The 23,727-nt window shown below is 34.9% G+C and overlaps 1 protein-coding gene across 5 annotated transcripts in view; it reads left to right on the forward strand.

Moving 5' to 3' along the window:
• The window catches only part of LOC143233556 (electroneutral sodium bicarbonate exchanger 1-like), a 107,268-nt gene extending 85,167 nt beyond the window's left edge, over nt 1-22,101 (forward strand). For 2 of the 5 annotated variants that reach the window (XM_076469895.1, XM_076469897.1), the window contains 3 exons: nt 6,436-6,567; nt 14,562-14,788; nt 21,645-22,099. In XM_076469895.1, the coding sequence (XP_076326010.1) occupies nt 6,436-6,567; nt 14,562-14,788; nt 21,645-21,741 (456 nt within the window). In that variant the 3' untranslated portion in view covers nt 21,742-22,099. Of the gene's footprint in view, nt 1-6,435; nt 6,568-9,131; nt 9,514-14,561; nt 14,789-21,644 lie in introns of those variants that run through there. The other 3 variants (XM_076469896.1, XM_076469899.1, XM_076469898.1) reach the window with 3 other exon arrangements.
• Nucleotides 22,102-23,727: the final 1,626 nt, after the last annotated feature.

The following is a 23,727-nucleotide window of genomic DNA, read 5'->3' on the forward strand; positions in this document are numbered from 1 at the left end:
AAAACTTGCAAAAATAATAAACAAAGTATTTTCTTTAATTTGTCTGCCTTTGATATTTTCTGTCATCCAAACACGAGACAGTAGAATACCAGTAGATATTAATCAAAATAATGGTAAATAATTACTCATTGCATCGCACCACCTATCAAAGACATGAAACATATTATTTCTCGTAGTTTTGATGTGAAATTATACTTTTAACTTTATAAATTACTATTTCAAAAAAAAATCATTTATTTTTAGTTGTCTATTAATAATTTCCTTATGATTATTATATTGAAGAAATCAATTTATTTTCTACATTTTAAATAATTTTAATCACTTTTTATTATGACATAAATCCAACTTATCTCCTCTTCAGGGTTACTGATGAGAAGTGAATTTCTCCTAAGCTAGTGTAACCTTATAACACATGTTGATCAAAGTCTACATTAAACTGGTCATCTCTTGAAGTTAGACTCCGAAATTAAACAGTTTTTTTGAATACTAAGTTTATTATAATAATTTTAATACCAAGTGTCAGTTAGTGTTCTGGTTGTGGCATAGATACCTATTTTAAAGAAGTTTTCCAGAGTTAACAGATTTTTATCACTCACTACATTGTTATCCGATGAAAGCTCCAGTAAGAAAAAAAAAGTTTAACTTAGAGAAAAGTCCGTGTATAATTATACATATTGATATGCCTATGTTATGAATCTTAAAAAACAGTAAATACATAGTATTGGATAGAATATTTTGTATTTATGTTTCTGTTATTTTTAATTTAACTTTATGGTTATTATTTTGATGTAATAATGATTTTGTTTTTTCAACTTGCTATGTGAATTTAGAACCACTCTAAACCTCCTAGGCTAGTCTACTCTTGAGCTGTTATTGAGTTTAAGGAAGAAAATAATATTAACGGCAAAGATGAAACAGTGATGAAACAAATCATGCTAGTTGTGTTAATCATTAGAAATAATGTAGTTTGAGCATCATATTTAATTGATTATACTCATTACTAGAGATATATAATTTAAGTTCAGATTTATATAGTTTGCTCTCATTAGAAATTAATATTTCCCGGAATCCTGTGTACGGTTTTACCTAAGAAAGGATATTGACTCATTTGAGATTTCACATGTAACACCTAGAGTGATGGGCCCAGCATGGCCAAGCGTGTTATGGCGTTCGACTCGTAATCCGATGGTCGCGTGTTTGAATCCCGGTCGCACCAAACATGCTCCTCCTTTCAGCCGTGGGGGCGTTACAATGTGACGGTCAATCCCACTATTCGTTGGTAAAAAAGTAGCCCAAGAGTTGGCTGTGGGTGGTGATGACTAGTTGCCTTCCCTCTTGTCTTACAATGCTAAATTAGGGACGGCGAACGCAGATAGCCCTCGAGTAGCTTTGCGCGAAATACAAGAAACAAACAAACAAACAACTAGAGTGATTCCTGGTATTTAAGGGTTATCTTGCAGGGATATCTTAATATCTATTAACATATTTTTTCTTGAGAAAATGGCATAAGAAATGAACTTGCTGAAGGTTGCTAGGTAATATAAGGGATCCATAGAGCAAAATATCCTGATTGATTTCTTCGTGTTATATTCTGAAGACAATGTGTAAATTTTAAGATCTGAAAAAGACGGGCTATTATGGCTTTAGTTAAAAGTTTTATTTTCTAGCGGGATGGCTGACTTATGAAAAAAACAATCCTGTCAACATAATGTAAGCCAGCATTTTACAGGAGCTCCAATAATTTTATTTGTTCTCAAGGACATTGTGCAAGAACAATCTTGAAGGACAAATGGCTTTTTTCTTGTCAATATGTTATAAGTTTATTGTAATCTCGTTTTTATTTTACGTGTGTCTGGTGTTCATTGTAGCTTAACTGAAGTAGTTCAGTCGGTTTTGTGTGGTTCAGTTTGTGCGTTAAATGACGAGATTTGCTGAAAGTAGTACTGAAAAATTGATATATGTAAAAACGGCTGGTTTGGGTTGAGAAAATTTTTATGTAGAGGAGCGAACAACGTTTCGACCTTCTTCGGTCATCATCAGGTTCACAAAGAAAGAAAGAGGTAACTGACCGATAGCTGACTACATGTTTGAAGGAGGTTGTGTAACTGAGTGTAGGAATGTAGAGGGCGTGCTTAGATGTTTTATTATATTTATTAATATAGGTATAAAGGTGTTCCTTTGTATTGGTTTATTTTGGGCTTGAGTTGTTGTACAAGTAAGGCTTCTTTAATTTTGCGTTTGTTTGTGTTTGTTTCTTGATTTAGTATTTGGGTGTTTTCTATGGTTATGTTGTGTTCATTTGACTTGCAGTGTTCAAAAACGTGTAAAGGTGACCTTTTGTGTTCTTTGAATCTGGTTTCCATTTTTTCTACTTGTTTCTCCATATAGAAGTCGTGGCAGTTATCACATTGTATTTTATAAATAATGTTGGTGTGGTGTTTGTCAGTGTAGTTTTTACATAGTATAGATCTTAGTTTTGTGCCTGGTTTTTGAATAAATTTAGTATTAACTGAAATTTCATATTTTGTTGTCAGTTTTTGCCAAATGTTGATTATTTTTCTGCTGATGCCGGGAAAAATGGTATGCAACAGTATATGGTTTCGTGAAATATATTTACTTTTGTTAGTTGATTTTGCTTTTTGTCTAGGTGTGTGCGTATAATGGTTTGTGGAGGCAACTTAATTATGTTGATGAAGTATTACTACAAGCATAGTCGACACTGATATATTAGCCTGCATCATCAAACAAATAATGACACAGTTATACTTGCAACCAATCTAAATAACAAAGGAGCTTATAACTGATACGATAAAGTTGCTTTGAGACATTGAAGATAATCATGTTTTACCACTCAACATCGACCAGGTCACATGCTACTCTGTTAATATATAACTATTAGATTTTTACTTTATCACCAATAATCAGATGAACTTCTTTCGCCATTTTGAAGTTGCACTTGGCAACTGTAACGTACACTTCGAGATCGTAACTAGATTTTTCATTACTACTATCAGCAAAGCTTGTCATTTAATGCACAAACTGAACCACACAAAACCGACTGAACTACTTTAGTTAAGCTATAATGAACACCAGAGACACGTAAAATAAAACGAGATTACAATAAACTTTGACGAGAAGGAGACAATTATTTAAAGCTCTGTATACAACTATAGTAACGAATGGTGTAACGAATTTTTTGTACATACATTTCACTTGTTTTGAATAGACTATTTAAAAAAGTGGATTGTATACTGTCCATTTATTATTAAAATTTATCGCCAGCAAGTCACACACATCTACTGTAAAGAATTCAGTTTATCTAAAACTTAGTCCTCTTTTTTGCAGAGAAGAATCATAGCTTTGTTATTTTTATCTGTGCAAAGCGAAGTTTTCTCACGTTGTGACGAATAATGGTCATGTTTTTGTGTGGTTTCGTACGTTGTGATAAGTAACTGTATTGTTTTCTTGTGGTTATGTATGTTGTGATGAGTAGTGGTGTTGTTTTCATATGATTATGCATGTTGTGATGAGTAATGGTATTGTTTTCAAATGGTTAATTCCCTGGTGGGTCCCCCGCTAGTAAGGCGGTAAATTTACGAATTTACACCGCTAAAATTAGGGGTTCGATTTCCCTTGGTGGACTCACCAGATAGCCTGATGTAGCTTTGCTACAAGAAAAACACACAAACAATTCCCTGGTGTGGCAGTTGTAAATTTATTGAATTACAATTCTAAAATTGTGGCTCGATTCCCTGCAATTAGCACAGCAGATAGCCCAATGACTTTTTAAAACAAACAAGCAAGCAATTATATGTTTGTATAGATTGTCATGAGGGGTGGTCGTGTCCACTGAGCAGGAAACGAGTTTTTGTAAACATACTCCTTGATGACAGCAGTATTTATGAGAACTTCTGAAATGTACGATATGATAAATAAAAGTGTTCCCAAGCTCAAACTGACATTTAGTACATCACTTTTTCTTGTAGTTTTTATGCTCCACGGCTGATGCCTGTTTTATCCAAAATAATGTTGTTGTTGTGTTTTGAATACTATTTTCTCGCTTTCAAACTGAGTTTCTTTGCTGAAGTTATAATTGTTTCGTACTTATTTTGAAATTACTTCCTCTAAAATTCTTGCCCTAATAAGACCTTTTTCAGGCAATTCATTTAAATAAGAGCTGTGAATTGGTAATACTGACAGGATAGGTGGATAATACCTTAATTATTTTTATCTATGTTAGCCGCATTTGGATAACTCGCTTGGAATCTGAACATGAATGAAACATTTTGAGACTAGGAGTGGTCCTAGGTTTTCCTTTGGGGATTTAGTTTTGTCATTATGTTTTTATTTGGAAACTTCAATTTTCTTCGTCTCAAATGTTTGTGTTCATCCATTTATTAGATGTTGCTAAATTCTGTTTGTTGTTCACTTGAGAATTAAGCACAAAGCTACACAATGGGCTATCTGTGCTCTGCTCACTACAGGTATCAAAACTCGGTTTCTAGCGATGTGAATCCGCATACATACCGCTGTGCCACTGGAGGTGGATGTAGCTAAATAGGCTGTGTCATTGATCATGAAGTAGCATGAAAGTTATACTTTCTCACATTTCTATATATATTTATTAATATATTTAGGCAGTGTCTGAGACATTTTTAAACTACAAGCTTTTAGCAGAAAAGCCCATGAAAATGCAGTTAGAAAATGAAGAGAAATATAACATGTTTACCCTGAAAAGAAATTTTCTAGGCATTAGGTTGTCCAGAAATAAATGTCATTTTTGAATTGCGAAGTTTGGAAAAGTATAAACCAGTGTTGTAAAACATGCTTTAATCAAAATAAGCACCATTTGCTTCAACACACTTTTGCCAACGTGTAACGACGCGTTGTTTATGGCCCTGATGTAGAAATCAGAGTTTCTATGGTCAATGAATTCCCTGAAAGTTTATTCTGCAGCTGCCTGGTTTAGAAAGTGTTTATTGTTCAAAAAGTTGTCAAAGTGCTTGAAAATGAAAATATGTAGAGAAAGGTCTTGGAAATAAGAAGAATGAGGCAGAACCTCGATTTCCAATTCGTTCAATTTTTGGAGCGTCAACCTTGTCGGGTCTCATCATGCCGATTTTGTTGATCTTCAGTCAGCTCATGCTTGTGCCTAGCTTTTTTTACAAGTTCACGTGCTGTTTTGCGAGGATCATTGTCAACTGCTTCCGTTAATGTGTTTTCGTCTAGGGATAGCTTCCTTCTACGACCTTCGTGGTCTTCAAGACTTTCATTTTCATGTCGAAACCTTTTGAACCAACGGTGAACTAACTGTACGCTTAGTAACAGATCCATGGCCAAATTTCTGGTTGATGTTCCGTGTAATTTCGATAGCTTTTCGTCCAAGTTTGAAGTCGTGGAGGAAAATCAGACGAATGTCCTCCTTGTACATGCTACCTTTTTGGATCGCGAAAGTTATTCTGAGTAGAGTTGGAACATCAGACAATTTAGACTCCTTGTAAGCGACAAACATCGGATTAAACCAGCTTCTAAATGTCATCGTGAGAATTCCGACATTTATTTCTCGACTGCCTAGTAATTTCAAAATTTACGTCCTGCATAAAAAGCAGGTTATGCAGAAAGTAATGGCCTTTCGGACAACAAGCTGATCACCTTTTTATCAAAATCATTCATTGTGAGTAAAGTATAGAATCCTGATATGCATATAATTATAAGTTTAATGGAATACAGATCAAAACAGTTCTAAAAGTTGCTTAAATATAAAGAGGAGAGCTAATTTTTGGTGGAGAAACAACAATTTGATTAATTCAAACATACAATAAGAGCAATTTTTACAAAAGGGAAATTTTGATTTTTATGAATAAAACTTTTCGTGTCACGGGGTTTTGGTTAGGATATTTAAATGGGGTTCTTCATAGCTACATATCATTACTGCTTTATAATCTGCTGTAAGAAATTCTAATATAGATGTCATAAGCACTCTTGCTTCTGAAATTCTTTTTAAAACTCTGAAATTATCTTATTTATTCAAAATAAAACATCTTTGTTTTCACATTTCTTAAAAGAGCAAATAACATTTGAAGTTTTGTTGTTGTTTTTTTAATTTCGCTCAAAGCTACACGAGGGCTATCTGCGCTAGTCGTCCCTAGTTTAGCAGTGTAAGACTAGAGGGAAGGCAGCTAGTTATCATCACCCACAGCCCATCTTAAGCTACTCCATTACCAACGAATAGTGGGATTGATCGTAACATTATAACGCCCCACGGATGAAAAAGCGAGCATGTTTGGTGCGACCCTCAGATGACGAGTCGAGTGCCTTAACCACCTGGCCATCCCGGGCCTAACATTGGAAGTACTGAACATGTTACTTTGATTGTTGTATTAATATATTTGTACACACATATATTCAAACTCTCATTTACAATTTTGGTTACAGCTAGTTGTGATGATTGGTGTGCGGAAACTCTTGGGCTTCGTTTTTACTCAAAGAGAACTAAAAATTCTAGATGACTTAATGCCTGAATCCACCAAGCGGAAACGAGAGGAAAAAAAGAAGGAAAAAATCAAGGTATAGTTTTTCTAAACAATCTATGGTAAGTTCAGATTGCATAATAGGTTTCGAAATATCTATTACATTTATTATTCTAATGTATTTGAAAGAAGCATTTTTATTTTGTAGAAACTGTTTCTTGGAAAAAATATAAACATTAATTAAAATATCACTTTACTGAGCCAAACAAATTTGACAAATGGAGAACTTGATTTTTTTAAAATCAAGGCTTGCCACAAGGATTTCAAGTTACTTGTGTCCTCTTTAATGCATGCACAGCTTTGCAATCTACAGGGTGTTCGGAAAGTCACTGTGTACTTATATATTTATTAACAGACATGTTTCAGTATAGAATACAGGAGGTGAATATGAATGACAATTATAAACAATGTTGAAAGTGACCCCCGTTGGCATCAATACAGGCTTGGATCCTTCTTATTTTGTTTCTAAACACCGCTATCAGTTGCTGGCTTAAATAGACTGAATAAAATATGATAAAAACTGCACAGTGACTTTCCGAACACCCTGTAGAAAATATTTTGTCCTTGTATTTTCAAGACGGCTGGTGTGGGTATTACCACTTTAATTAAACTAAAGCACATCTTCAGGTTAACAAAGACAGTTTGCAACTGACCGTTGCCGGGCACATGTCTTAGAAACATGTACATTATTTTAATTAAAGTGTTAATACCTATGCCAGCCGTCTTGAGAATACATTTTTACTTCAAGTGGGTTTCACGTCATCACAGACATTATATCCTTTTTAATATAGAACACTTTGCGTGGTTTGATACTTAAAACATGTTATCTTTTGTAAACTAGAAAGCTTTACTTCCTTTGTAATTCAAAACATTTTAGATCCTTTCATAGTTACACCGTGTCACATCCTTTGTTATTTAAAATGTGTTATGTCCATTGATATTTAAAATACTCTGCACTTTAATACTAACACGTTATGTCTTTCGTTGTTTAAAACACATTACAATCTTCTTACCTAACACATGTCAGTTTCATTTTAAGAAATCTTGTGTCCTGTGTTATTCAAAAAGAGGTTTCGTAATTTGTTATTTTAATATTATGGGGTCCTTGTTATATATTTTGTTATTTAAGACATTATGTCGTTTGCTATATAAAAACAATATATCCTTGTTATTTAAAATATTTTGTTTTGTTATTCCATCATGTTATACCCCTTGCGATTTAAACACATTATATCTCTTGTTATATAAACAGATTTTGTCCTTTGTATTTTTAAAAACATTATATCCTTTGTAATCTAGAATACATTATGTATTTTTTTAATGTTGAACACTTTAGTTCATTTTTATTTAAAACACGTTATGTTCTTTGTAATCTTTGTTATTCAAAAAGTGTTAAATCATTTATTGTTTACAAAGTGTTACATCCTTTTTATTTAAAATGCTCTGTCTTTTGTTAAACATTATGGCCTTTGTTATTTAAAATACGTTATATTCTTTATTGTTGAAAACACCTGTCCTTTGTTATTAAAAACAGGTTACAATCTTGTTATCTAAAAACATATCTCTTGTCACTTAAAATACGTTATATCCTTTATTATTTAAAAAATGTTATGTCTTTTATGTTCTGAAACACGTTTTATCCATTGTAATCTAGAAAACTTTACGTCCTTAGATATAAGACGATTTAAATATCAACATGTTACATCATTTGATATTTAAATCGTCTTATATCTCTTTTTAGTTATGACTTTGGCTATTCAAAATATTGTCATTTGTTATTTACAACACCTTATGTCCTTTGTTATCTGACACACGATATGACCTTTTTTAATTTAAAACACATTCCCTTTGTTACTTAAAATCTTTGTATCGTTTATTGTTTAAAATACTTGACACCATTTATTATCTAAACACATGATATCCTTTGTTACTGAAAATGTGTTATATTTTTATTGTTTAAAGACCTAATGTCCTTTGTTATTAAAAACACGCTATATCCTTTGTATATGAACACGTTGTATCCTTTACAATCTAGAATTTTTTGTCTTTGTTAATTTAGGACACTTTACATCCTTTGTTAATCAAATCACGAATATGTTTTTTACTTCTTGAACATTGTATTACCTTTCTTATTTAAAACACGTTATATTCTTCGTTATTTAAAACTCGTTTTTTTCCTTTTTTCATTTAAAATACTTTATGTTCTGAGATATATAAACGCATTATATAGTTTGTTATTTAATACACGTTATGTCCTTTGTTATTTAAAATTCGTTGTGTCTTATGATTTTTAAAACATATCCTTGTTATTTGAAACCCTAAGTCTTATTTGTATAAAATAGTTTGTCTTTTGTTATTTAAACACGTCTAATCCTTTGTAATCTGGAACACTTTAGGTCCTTAGTTATAAAACATGTTAAGTTCTTGGTTATGTACAACATGTTAAATCCATTGATATTTAGAACGTGTTATGTCCTTTGATTATTACAACACATTCTGTCCTTTGACTTATAAAATACAATACATCCTGTGTAATTTAGAACAATAACATATTTTGTTATTAAACACTTTGGAATTTCTTTGTTATTTACAACATTTTAGGGGTGCTGCAAGTTGTCCCCTGCTAGTACAGCGGTAAGTCTACGGATTTACAACGCTAAAATCAGGGGCTCGATCCTTCTCGGTGGACTCAGCAGTTAGCCTGATGTGCCTTTGCTATAATAAATCACACACGCTCCTTCCTTCCCTATACATGTTTAAGATAGCAAATGAATGTCAATGGAAGGGTTATAGGTTTCTCAAATATCAAAATCTTCTATATTTATAAGCAATAAATGTTATGTAATGTTCTCTACTTTTTGTTAAAAACGCTATGTTCTTTGTTATATAAACACGTTATAGTCTTTGCTTTGTAAAACAGCTTATTACTATTGTTAACTAAAACGTCGTATATCTGTCTTTATTTAAAATACATTATAGTTTTGTTATTTAAAACACTTTATATTCTTTATTATATAAGACGCGTTATATCGTTTGATATTTCATTACGTAATCTTCTTTATTACTTAAAACAAACTGTATTCTTCGTAATTTAAATCTTCATTATTCAAAATACGTTCTGTCCATTGTTATTTAAAACACATTGTCTTTTTTAATAGGGTCTTTACAATTAAATTCACTACTTTTAACCATAATTCTACCATTTCTAACTTCCTGAATGTCAATGTTAATCTTAGCTAATGCCTCCCTTGCGTGTATAAGCTTAAGCTCCTATTGAAGTCCTGCTGTTTCTTCCCACAGTTTTTACTCCTCTTTATACAGTTCCTCAACTTTAGTTAGAATAGCCTTCAACCTTTCCTCCAACCCGCAAATTCTACATAAGTTGAACGTCCTCACTACTAGCTTATTTAAAAGTGCATAATAGTTCTAGTAGTTTGCAGTTCACACTTACGAAACTCACAGAAGACTTTTGCCAATTCACAATTGATAATCTTGAAAAGAACATTGATACTGTTTGTTTGTTTTTGAATTTCGCGCAAAGCTACACAAGAGCTATCTGCGCTAGCCTTTCCTAATTTAGCAGTGTAAGACTAAAAGGAAGGAAACTAGTCATCACCACCCACCGCCAACTCTTGGGCTACTTTTTTACCAACGAATAGTGGGATTGACTGTCACATTATAACGCCCCCACGGCTGAAACGGCGAGCATGTTTGGTGTAGCAGGGATTCGAACCCGCGAGTCAAGTGTCTTAACCACCTGGCCATGCCGGGCCACATTGATACTGTAAATTCCAAAAACACAATTTGTCATACTGAACAACAGAAACTTGATGCATTTATTAAGAAAACGAAGGAGGCTTTTGAAAATCACGCAAAAAACAACAATAATAAAGCAAATGTTGTAATCTTTTACATAAACTCAAAGGTTTCTCCCACTCAGACTGTAATGTCTGTTTACAACAAAATTCCAACTTTAAAGAGACTTATACAAACGCCATCTGTAAAACACTGATGAATACCTCCAACAATGTAAACACGTACATTGAACTGTCTCCTAAAATAGATAAACCTCTGACTCCACTAACTTGGTCACTTCTGAATCCGATCGACCCAAACCCAAGAACACTTCCATTGTCGCCTATGTGTCCTCTAAAACACTAACTGACACTCATCGCAAACTTCTAAGTAAAGGTCTTAATTTTTCTCCTACATGTATCTCTAAAAATAAAGACAGCTTTGAAGTCATTTCCAACCTACAAAATTTTGCACGCAGATTAAGACTTCGAGAATTTTTTCACAATCACACCACTCAAAGAAATAATTTTAACACATAGTTTAAAGAAAAATTACTTCTGCTCACCACCAGCTAACAGGGAAACACATCTAGAGAGTTTTACTACTGAAGATGAAGTAATTCAACCCATTAATTTTGAGTTAAAAAGAAAGAAACCATTATTCCCATATTGAACGAACGTATTGCTTTAATTTCACTAAAACCTGAAAATGAAATTTGTAACCATCTGATAAGGGAGGCGCCATTGTCATTCAAGTTAAGTCAAACTACATCAACGAATCACAACGACAACTTAAAAAAGGTAGATTTGGAGCAAAGATATGCTGTGTAGCTTACAGAAAAGCCAACTAAACGCCAATTTCTAGGTCATTTTTACGTTACCAAAAACCCGACAGTCCTGGACATTGTTATTTTTAATTGCTGTATGACTACTGAAAACTTATTCGTTAATGTTGATCCTTATATCAGAGGTATCCCCCACGTTTGACATCGTGCATTAAAGACAACATGTTTTCTGAACATGATCTCTGACTTTAACAGGAGCAGAAAACTTCTTCCAAACAGTATTCTCCGTGCTGTGGATGTTTCTTCTCTCTATACAAACAATTCTTCATAACTAATGTCTAAAAGCACTAGAATATTCTCTGCTAAAACCAGACAAACCCAACATTCAAGTTATTATACATTTAGCTTAATCAGTAGGCAGGCACAGTTACTGGCACCAAGATGTCACCAACTAAGCTAACATTTGTATAGGAGATTTGTAGACGATACTGTTGGAAAATTGAACAGACTAACTATTGTTTTGGAGACGCTACATTGACGACATTTTTTTTTTTTTTTTGTTTGTTTGGGTCGAAGATTTATTACTGTCCTTTAATAGAATCATGGGAGGTGGTAGCATGTCTATAAAAGAACAGTAATAGACCTTCGTCTCCTACCCTGACCTGGCATGGCCAAGCGCGTAAGGCGTGCGACTCGTAATCCGAGGGTCGCGGGTTCGCGCCCGCGTTGCACTAAACATGCTCGCCCTCCCAGCCATGGGGGTGTATAATGTTACGGTCAATCCCACTATTCGTTGGTAAAAGAGTAGCCCAAGAGTTGGCGGTGGGTGGTGATGACTAGCTGCCTTCCCTCTAGTCTTACACTGCTAAATTAGGGACGGCTAGCACAGATAGCCCTCGAGTAGCTTTGTGCGAAATTCCAAAACAAACAAACATTCTCCTACCCAAACGAAAAAAAAAATGTTGCCCACTACCCAAATAAGTTTCTTAGATATAAACCTAACACTAGAAGATGGGGATTCTAAATACTGATTTGTACCAAAAACTAACAAATAAACCACAATACTTACATAATAAAAGCTGTCACCCTCCACACATCAAACGCAATATCGCATTAAATCAAACACTTAAAAAAGATATGCTCTGACAGTGAGAACTATAACTGTCGCTTTAACTCTTTGAAACAGACTATGACTAAAAGAGGTTACAAACAAAACACTATCACTCAACAACTTGACAAAGCTAATAATACACCATAAAGTATTCCTTAAAACAATTACCTAAAACAAATTATTCTTGTATAATTCACCCAAAATTTAAAACACGTACACCGGATACTGTAGAAACCCTTTTACATCCTTCAACTTAATGATTGACTAAATTCCACTTTTACAGAAGTTCCTGTCATTTCTTTCAGACATAATAAAACTTTACACTCTAAAGTCAACAAGAAGTGGAAGTGATCCTCGCAACAGCAAGCTATGTCAAACCTACAAGTTCATGAAGTAAACGAATACATTTTTCGATGAAGATAATTGAAAACAGTTCAAAATCACTAAACATATAATCTGCTTTAGTACAAAAGTAATTTACATAATCCACTGCTGGAAATTCAACTTCCAATATGTAGAACAAACCAAAACAACTGTAGGGGAACGTTTTAATAACCACAAATAAACAATCAAAACACTTTAACATGCCTGGACACTCTCTTGAAGACATCAATCAAACTGACAGGTATAGAGACTAATTTTATATCTAACAGAAACAGGGAAATTAAAGGAGCTCACTGGATAGCACTGTTAAATACTGTATCGTCAGATGGTATCACTCTAGATCCTGGGATTGTTAACCTTCGTATGTCTCCACATAACTTTTCAAAACTAAATTCATGATTAAATTTACTTTACGTTATAATTCATGCTTTAATTTCTCTATAATGTTATTACTTTTTATATACTACTTCAAATTATCATTTTATGTATTTCTCACCACCTTTTGCTCCTATTTTTATTTTATCTTTATGAAGAATGGTTATCATTTCTTATAACTATTTTCACACTTAAGTCTTTTATGTGCGTACACACCTCTTTAGCACAAACACCAACAACTCTACGTTATAATTGTATAGTTCGCAAGGGTAACTCCTAAACATCCAGGTTAGGTGGCGTCGCATCCGTGCCTATATATTTCATTACACTCATTAAGCATAAACCTTTATCAGAGATACCAACTATTACGATTTTGGTGTATACATTACGACTATACGCTCATACAGACAAATATTACAACTTGTTGCAACTCCCAAATTATTATATATTATATAGGCCTGTAAAATAAAGTGATAAATTGTTCCCCCAGGGCTTCAAAGGGGTGAAAAGAAAATTTCTAGTAAGCTATAAATATATTTTAATAATAAATAAAAGACATAATTCAAATGGCTACTTGCGATAATCATGTTTGTGCTTCAAATAATAAAAAATATTTGCATCTCCGACGTCTACCAATAGTTTGAGTGCGATGCTTCTCCATACTGAGTACGTGGGGGAATCCATAGTTACGTCATCGGTGCTTGTCAGCCAATCAGCGCTCGCATAGATGGGTATTTCTTGTTTTCTAAACGGCATAGAAACACCAATGCAATCGTTCACAAGTGGAAGAAAAGAGGCCTCGTTCACCAGATTGTCTTGTGTCTGGCAAATCTAAAAGGATTAAAACTGTGAAAATTTAGAAAAGAGTATAGTGCAAAATATCCGGTCATTGCATCAAAAGTCAACGACAGTCATGCGTTTTGTACAGTTTGTCACATCGATTTTTCTGTGGCGCATGGCGGGATAAACGATTGTTCCAGACATACAAAATCGGCATCTCACCAACAAAAGGCTGAGGCGAAGACAAAAAAAAAAACGATGCAGATAACAACATTTATGAGTAAGAATTCAGAATATGAAAAATAATTTTTTTTTAATTTATTTATTAAATACACAAAACACAGTCATAAATGAGCAATCTCTAGCAGTAATAAATAATAATAGTTATAATAATAATAATATAATAATAAACAGCTTAGAAACATTGGTCAGGCCTAGTAGCGCAAATGATAAAGAGCTCTGTCTACAATCATTATGCTCAGTCATTTGAACTAGTTGGAATCTCTGCCTTTATTATCCTGAAGAAGAGTGAACTATTATTCGAAAGCGCTCGAGTTTTGGGTCTCGTTTTAAAACCACATCTTTTTATGTGATCTTCTGTACTGACTTCTTAATCTCTTCATTTAAAGTTATTATTTTTTAAATACCTAAAAGTAAACAGAAGTAATACTGTGACATGCAACGTTTATAACATTTTCTGAAATTCTTTTAGAGACTATCAGTATACGAGTCTTTCAGGTATCTCTATTTCCCATCGTTCTACAGAAAATAATATTTTATCTACTCTTCGCTTGTTTTCAAGAAGGTGGTGACGGGAGAGGATTCTACTAATAATTTTGCTATTCCTCTTGCCAACGGAAATATATTAAAAGTCCCTCTGGTCAAGTTTAAAGAAGACACTGAACTGTGCAATCCCGATAAGCCAAGCATCAAGAATTTTAAACAGTTACCGAAGACAGAGCTTTGGCAGAGAATTCAACAGAGAAAAGAAAGCGAAACAACTACTATGGAGCCACTGCAAAGTACCAGGTATTATTTTCCAGCTGATAGTATTTGTGTACTATAACATTCCACATTCAACTATGTTGTATAATTACACTTCCTTTACTGATCGAGTTGTTCTTTGAAAATGCAGTACTATATCTGAATACAAATGCTAAATCTAAATACACATTATATATAACCATATATACCAAAACTAACTTTTTAATATATCTTAGGGGATGAAAAAGAGAGAATTTCTTTATACCTCATTACAACAAATAACATTCCAAATAAAACAAATTCAAGTGTTAATGAACAACATGCCCAAATTCATTACAACACAGAATATAGTTCCTAAATATCTGCCTCGTTTGTAGTCTATCACATTAAAACAGAGTTGTTAATGAGTGTTGTTAAATAGCTGTCTTAGCTGTAGTCAATAAGTTTAAAACAAAGAGTTATTGATGAGTGTTGTTAACTAGCTGTCTTAACTGTAGTCTATAAGTTTAAAACAAAGAGTTGTTGATGAGTGTTGTTAACTAGCTGTATTATCTGTAGTCTTATCAGTTTAAAACAAAGAGTTGGAGGTGAATGTTATAAACGTCTTATCTTATTTGTAGTCTCTCAGTTGAAACCCCTTGGTGTGAATTTCTCTACATGATGAGGGGACCTCCCAGGGAAGGTTCTGTTCTTTCAGTTTACCTCCTCTGGGATCTAAACATCCACCCACGTGTTTGATGTGCTTGGTGACCCGTGAAGGAGAGGAGAGGATCCTGGTGATTGAGGGGTCCAACCCTAACACGCCACTTTGGCCTTGAATTCCTTTAGACGGGTGGCCTTGGGGTAGCTCCTCCTCGGGTAAATCGGCTGGTCCAGTTGGGCTAGGGTCAACCAAGTACCAGTGTTGGATGTTTTCAACAGGTCTTGCGGACGTTTTATCTTATGCTGGTATTTGGGTATAGTACTCACAAAACACTGGCGTTTCTTCTGTGTCCTTGTTTGATATTGTAGTGCATTTCCTTTTAGGGTTCCATGGTGGGTGGGGTCAGTGGGCGCTGAAATTTCCCTTTTTTGTATTATGGATCCTACAAATAAAAAAATAAATAGTGAAAAACAGTCCATAGGTAAACAACCATGTCTTGAAGATTCTGAGCAGCAATCTTCAACATATGTAACACCTGTTGTACCTCATTTTCTTATCCTACATTCTCTTTAAGACAAACTTTTAAGGCAATTGTCTCCATTTTCATTCAGAAGGGACTTGCTGGCTCTCCAAAGTCAGTAAAGAAGCTTCGATCTGGTGACATACTGATGGAAACATCTACATCTCAACACAGTGAACTTCTCTTGCATTCAAAGGCAATTAAGGATATACCTATTGAGTTACATCTCATGCTACTTTGAATCTATCATGAGGAATTATTGTTGAGAGGGATTTGAATAACATCCCTGAGTCAGAGATTCTCGCTGGTTTCTCCATCCAAGGAGTTTCGGCAATGAGGCGTATCTCCACTCGCAAAGATGGAATTACGATACTGACCAATGTTCTCATTCTGACATTTACATCACCACGTCTACCTACCACCATTAAGGCAGGTTATCTTAATTGCAGAGTATGGCTATACGTTCCAAACCCTCTTTGATGTATGCAGTGTTAGCGGTTCGGTCACTCGAAGACGTCATCATGGTTCCTTGACATGTGCTCGTTGCAGTGGCAAGGACCACGATGCCTGTGAGTGTGAAATAGACCCTCACTGCATCAGTTGCTATGGCTCTCACCCATCTTACTTTCGTTCTCGCCCTAAATGGTTGGAAGAAAAAGAGATGCAGATACAGCGTCTGAAAACGATTCATAACATTACTTATCCTGAAGCTCGAAAGTTGCTGTCCATCACTTCATCTCAGACATAGTGACAGTAGTAACTCACTGTATTATACAAGCAGCTGTTCAGTGTATTCCTAAAATCTCAACACGTATTCCACTATATCCTTGTCCGTGGTAGAATCCAGCCTGCCACATGGCACGGAAGGCTAAAAAATCGGCCTTAGATACTTTCCATAGATATCCCACACTTTCGAACCGCATCGCTTTCCAACAAACCCGTGCACATGCTCAGTGGGTAAGACGTCAAAGCCAGAAGGAATCTTGGATTAAGTTCACAACCAGCATATCTTCTACCACCAGTTCCAAAGTCATATGGGACAAGATTTCAAAGGTCAGTGGGCAATATAATTCTTTCCCCCTTTTGATCTTGCTCTCTAATGGCCAGAAAGTAGCTGATACCCAGAACATCGCCGATACTCTAGGTGAAAGCTTTTGGCGGGTATCTGGAACTTTTGCTTCTTCTTCCACCTTCTTAGCCATCAAGACTCGGGCAGAGCGATCACCTCTTTCCTTTCAAGCTGATTGTCTCTGTGTCTATAATCGTCTTTTTACACTAGTGGAACTCAAACTGGCCCTTCATCGGTCTAGCAGTACATCAGTTAGACCTGATGATGTATACTATGAAATGCTGTGGCATCTATCTCCTGCTTTTCTTGCTATTCTTCTGATTATTTTTTCCTGATGCCTGGCGCCAGGCTATTGTCCTGCCTTTCTCTAAGCCTGGGAAGGATCCCAAGATTCCTTCAAATTACCATCCAATTACTTTGAAGAGTCTCTCTGTAAGACCTTAGAGAGGATGGTTAATGCTCATCTTGTTTGGTTCCTTGAATCAAGCAACCTCCTGTCGCCCACCAAGAGTGGGTTCCGATGACAACGAACCACCTAATTTGACTTGAAACGTCAATCAGAGAAGCTTTTCTCAAATTAAAACATCTTGTATCAATAATCTTTGGCATTGAGAAGGCTTATGATACTACATGGAGGTATGTCATATTGCGAGACCTCTATACATATGGGTTACATGGTTATTTGCCCATTTTTATTAGAAATATTTTAATGACAGAAAATTCCAAGTTCGTATGGGTTTGACACTTTCCCGTTCTTTTCTACAGGAACTTGGAGTCCCTCAGGGCTGTGTTTTGAGTGTCACACTTTTCAGTATAAAAATTGATGCCATCACTGAACAACTCCCTCTCACTGTTGCAAACGGGCTCTATGTCGACGACTGACACGAGATGTGAAAGTCAATCGTTTACGGAAGTGGACCACAGCAAACTATTTTAACTTCTCTCTCTCTAAAACTGTTTGCATGCATTTTTGCCGCCAATGGGGTATTCATCCTGATCCTAAACTCCGTATTGGTGAAGTTGTTCTGCCTGTGGTCCCTGAGACAACGTTTTTGGGGCTTATCCTTGACCGTAAACTGAACTTTATACCACACATCAAGCAGCTATGGGTCAAATGTACAAGAGCACTAAACATCCTCCTTGTTCTCTCTTCCACCACTTGGGGAGTGGATCGACGCTCTAGGCTAAAGATATATCGTGCTCTTATTCAATCGAAACTCAGCCATGGATCACTGGTCTATGGCTCTGCCAGACCTTCAGCCTTAGAGATGCTGAATCCCATTCATCATCAAGGACATCGCCTCTGCACTGGGGCTTTCTGCACTTCCCCAGTTCAGAGCTGATACATAGAGTTTCATGAACCTTCTTTGCACCTCCGCCATTTACAACTGTTCCTTACCAAAGCATCCCACTTGGGATTGTTTTCCTTCCTCAGTGGGCCATACTACTTCAGAACAGATGATCTGCTATTGCTTCGTTTGGCCTTTGCATCCAGGTGCAATTGGGTCTGTCCTTGGATAATATTGCTGTATCCACTGGTCAGCCCTTCTCACTATGGCTTCTTATAATCCCCAAATGTGACCTATCTTTAAGTCATCTGAGAAAAACAGACACTCCCAATTGGAAATACTGTCTGCTATTTGCTGAACATCTTTCGAACCATCCTTCTATTCCTATTTATACAGATGGTTTAAAATCATGTGACTGTATGAGCTCTGCCATGGTTTGTTGTGGTTCGGTGGTTGCGTGCAGAATTCCCTCTACAGCTTCTGTGAAACTGCACAATTTATACTGACTCGCTTAGTTCTGTACTCGCCCTGGAATCGCTTCACGTTGGTTCACACCCTGTTCTCGTTGATATTCAAAACCGACTGGCCCATTTCTCTTTAACATCTACTTCTATCCAGTTTTTCTGGATACTGGGCCACGTTAGTATTCGCGGGAACGAGCTCCCCAACACCGCAGCTAAATCTATCTGCTCTGGCACTGTCACTGCTTAGCATGTTCCATACATAGACTATGGTCCTGTATTCAATGCTCGGCTCCGTGCCAGCTGGCAGTCGACTTAGAGTGAGCAGTGCAAAAACAAGCTTTTCCAAATAAAACCCTATATTGGACTTTGGCCGTCTTGCTTCCGTAAGGATCGGAAAGAGGAACTAAACGAGCATCATTGGTCACAGTTTTTTTAACTCATCGTTTTCTTTTATCTGGAACTGATGCACCAGTGTGTAGTCTGCACAACACTCAGGTCACAATAAGCCACATTTTACTTTCTTTGCATCATTACGACTCTCAACGACGGCACCATTTTAAACATGTTCTGTCCTAAGGTTTGTCCATAACGTTAACCAGTGTATTGGTGATGGTGACACTGTCCACGTTGGAATTTTATTTTTAATACCATTTAAGTTGTTTTTTTTTAATTTATACATTAGTTCTTTTTTAATGTGATTTCCTTTTAAGAGTCAAAATTCATCTAGTTTGATTTAAAATTAGAAAATGGCCGTAACATTAAATAACTCGAAACCAGGTCAACTTTAGGTGACTGACAGTGGTTTTTATACATACATGTTAGTCTTCCTGGCGAGTTATGATAATTACAATTATGTTACAGAAATACCTTTACAACTTGTATTACTGTAGTTTTTCTCTTAACGTTGTAGACTAGATGCAAACATCGTTTTTATGCTGTTTTATGTTTATTTTTTAAACTTTGTTTTACCTTAATTTCATTTTATGAATTTTACTAAATTTATTTTAATTTTAACTTTTTACCGGATGTTTGTGCAGATAGCGTAGCTGCTTTATGCCACAAAACACTAAATCAACCTACCAGCCAACCAACCTAGTTAAAAACAAAGAGTTCTTAATAAATGATGTTAACTAGCTGTCTTAACTGCATTTTTTCAGCTTAAACAAATAATTGTTGATCAATGTTGTTCACTAACTGTCTTATCAGTAGTGTATCAATTTAAAACAAACACTTCGTGTGATGAATGTTGCTTACTAACTGTCTTATCTGTATTCTATGAGTTTAAAACAAAGTATCATTGTTGTTTACTAGCTGTCTTATGTGTAGTCTATCAGTTTAAAACAAAGAGTGGTTTATCATTATTGTTTACTAGCTGTCTTATGTGTAGTCTATCAGTTTAAAACAAAGAGTGGTTTATCATTATTGTTTACTAGCTTCTTATATGTAGTCTATCAGTTTAAAACAAACAGTTGGTGGTAAATGTTGTTAACTAATTGTCTTATTTGTAGTGTATCAGTTTAAAACAAAGAAGTGTTGATGAATGTTGTTTACTGGCTGTTTTATCCGTAGTCTATCATTATAAAACAAAGTTGTTGATCTGTGTTGTTAAACAGCTGTCTTATCTGTAGTCTTATCAGTTTAAAAGAAAGAGTTGATGGTAAATGTTGTTAACTTTTTATTCTATTTGTAGTCTCTCAGTTAAATTCAAAGAGTTCTTGGTAAGTGATGTTGACTTGCTGTCCTATCTATCGTTTCTCAGTTTAAAACAAAGAATTTTTGATGAATGTTGTTAACTAATTGGCTTATCTGTAGCTCATCAGTTTAAAACAAAGTGTTGTTGACTGTCTTATTTGATATCTATCAGTTTAAAACAAAGTGTTGTTGACTGTCTTATTTGATATCTATCAGTTTAAAACAAAGTGTTGTTGACTGTCTTATTTGATATCTATCAGTTTAAAACAAAGTGTTGTTGACTCTCTTATTTGATATCTGTCAGTTTAAAACAAAGTGTTGTTGACTCTCTTATTTGAAATCTATCAGTTTAAAACAAAGTGTTGTTAACTCTCTTATTTGATATCTATCAGTTTAAAACAAAGTGTTGTTGACTCTCTTATTTGATATCTATCAGTTTAAAACAGTGTTGTTGACTGTCTTATTTGATATCTATTAGTTTAAAACAAAGTGTTGTTCACTGTCTTATTTGATATCTATTAGTTTAAAACAAAGTGTTGTTCACTGTCTTATCTGTAATCTATCAGTTTAAAACAAAGAGTGGTTGATAAATGTTGACTAGCTGTCTTATCTGTAATCTATCGGTTTGAAACAAAGAGTGGTTGATGAATGTTGTTAACTAACTGTCTGGATATTAAAATTATTAATTAAAATTTTAAAATGGATCACGTGTTTTCAATTCCAGAAAGTAAAATATTTTTATCATTAAAAACTAAATATCTACCTACTAAGTAACTTAATAGTTTTATTTGCCGTATAAAAATTATAAACCGTATCTAAGACATATTTAAAGATTTAAAAAAGATGTTTTCTCCACATTCAGTTGAATGACAGACAACGTGTGCGCCTTGAGAACTCTCATTTTCTCGCGTATTTCCTTTCACTACGTTTTCTATAGTACGTATTTTTATTTCACTTTGGATATCGTTCCATTTTAAAATAGTGTATATTAATAGTAACACATTAAAAGTGAACTTATATTAGTTTAAAGACGGTTATTATGGGTATTAAAGCTTCACTTTTTAAAAAGTACAGGACAAAATGAAGCTGACCTAGGAAGGTCGAGACTAAGTTCCGTAGTTTAATTTAATTAAAGTTTCAATACCCATAACAGCCCTGTTCAAAATACATATTTACTTCATTGAGTTTCTTCTTCGTCATAAATTTATATTATTTGCGTGATAGTACAAAAACGAGAGGTACGGTGAAGGATGCTTTGAGTGACGATGAACGGAAACGTCTGCCAACAATGGAAGAGGAAGAAGAAAACAACGAAGTATAGGACAGGAAGATAACAATTAAGGTTGAAGAAGTACGAAAATCCTTCTGTCCGCAATAGTGTCGGTGATGTTAATAAATAAAATCCACTTTGATTACCTAATTTAGCTTAGACTAAAAACATTTCGATCATTTTTGCCACTCACACCTGAGACAGATAAATTATCTAAAGTTTTCAGATGTGAATAATTACGAACTAGAACTACTGTATTTAGTGTTTGACTTCGGCATGGAGTTTCAGAGTACCTATGTTATGCACGATAGAAAATAACACGTTATTCTGCATATATCATGGCATTCCATGCTTGTTGCTTATATAAACTAACGAAATATTTTTGTAATCAAGATGTAATTTCGAGAATTATATATTTTGTTTTACAGACGTCTATGGCTCTCATCATTTGTGCTGTTATAAGTATTTACCCTACAGTGTTATATATGGTATTTTTCCTTCACTTTTACACATAGTATTTACCCTACTGTGTTGCAGGTACAGTGTTACGTATTGTAATTATGCTGCACTGTCACGTATATAATTTATCTTACACTGTTACGTATTGTATTTATCCAACACTGCTACTTTAGCAATTACCCTACACTGTTACGTTTAGTATTTATTCTACACTGCTACGTATACCATTTACCCTACAGTGTTAAGTATGCAGGTACTTTGTCAAAACCGGTGATACCTGGTTGTTTTTCAGATCATAATTTTTCCGTTATTGTCTTATATATAATCTGAAACTTTTAATGTTCGAAGAATATACTTCTTATTGATGGCCCGGCATGGCCAAGCGTGTTAAGGCGTGCGACTCGTAATCTGAAGGTCGCGGGTTTGCATCCCCCTCGCGCCAAACATACTGCCCTTTCAGCCGTGGAGGCGTTATATTGTGACGGTCAATCCCACTATTCGTTAGCAAAAAAGTAGCCCAAGAGTTGGCGGTGGGTGGTGATGACTAGCTGCCTTCCGTCTAGTCTTACACTGCTAAATTAGGGACGGCTACAAACAAACAAACTTCTTATTGTGTACTGAATTTTAATGAACATACTAGGAAAACAGACAGATAGTTTGTTTGTTTGTTTTGGAATTTCGCACAAAGCTACTCAAGGGCTATCTGTGCTAGCCGTCCCTAATTTAGTAGTGTAAGACTAGAGGGAAAGCAGCTAGTCATCACCACCCACCGCCAACTCTTGGGCTACTCTTTTACCAACGAATAGTGGGATTGACCGTCACATTATAACGCCCCCCACGGCTGGGAGGGCGAGCATGTTTGGCGCGACTCCGCGACCCTCAGATTACGAAGCGCACGCCTTAACGCGTTAGGCCATGAAAACCGGTTTTAATTCAGCAGACGTACCGCTGTGCCACTGGGGGCTGCATCTACGAATCTACTAAAGGATATTATTTGGAGAATATGAAACTTCAGTTTGCTGTATGACAACAGTATGTAATGAAGAAAATTAAGTTATGCACATATCAAAGGAAAAATTATCTGACCACACAGAACAATCAGAAATAAATGTGCTAAAAATAAAGGAAATGTGTTATTTCCAAGCTATGAAAATACCTGACTCTCATAAAAATTAATTTTTGATCATCCGATACGGACTTCCATGTATTGATTTTAATGCTATATTATTTCAAGAAAGTTTAAAGTGTTACAGAAACTTTATTAAGTGTGATCACATTTGTTATATCTATCATGCATTCACGTTGACGATAAGCAAAAAAAAGCACAAATCGCCACTGAAGAATAGTGTAGAATAGTGCTTTCATTTCTCACTGTAACATAATTTTAAAGCGCTGGAACTAGCTCTGACATTTATGCAATGTAGCCAAAAAAGAGAATAATAACCAAACATGTAAAATATTCGTGAATGGGTATCAACAGATATTCTATATTTACCCTCAAGACAAAGCAAGAATATGGAACGTTAATAATATTACATTTGCAAAAACGTTTATATTGTTCATCCATATGGTATTAAC

This window comes from Tachypleus tridentatus, chromosome 12, assembly GCF_004210375.1.
Source record: "Tachypleus tridentatus isolate NWPU-2018 chromosome 12, ASM421037v1, whole genome shotgun sequence".
Lineage (NCBI taxonomy): Eukaryota > Metazoa > Arthropoda > Merostomata > Xiphosura > Limulidae > Tachypleus > Tachypleus tridentatus.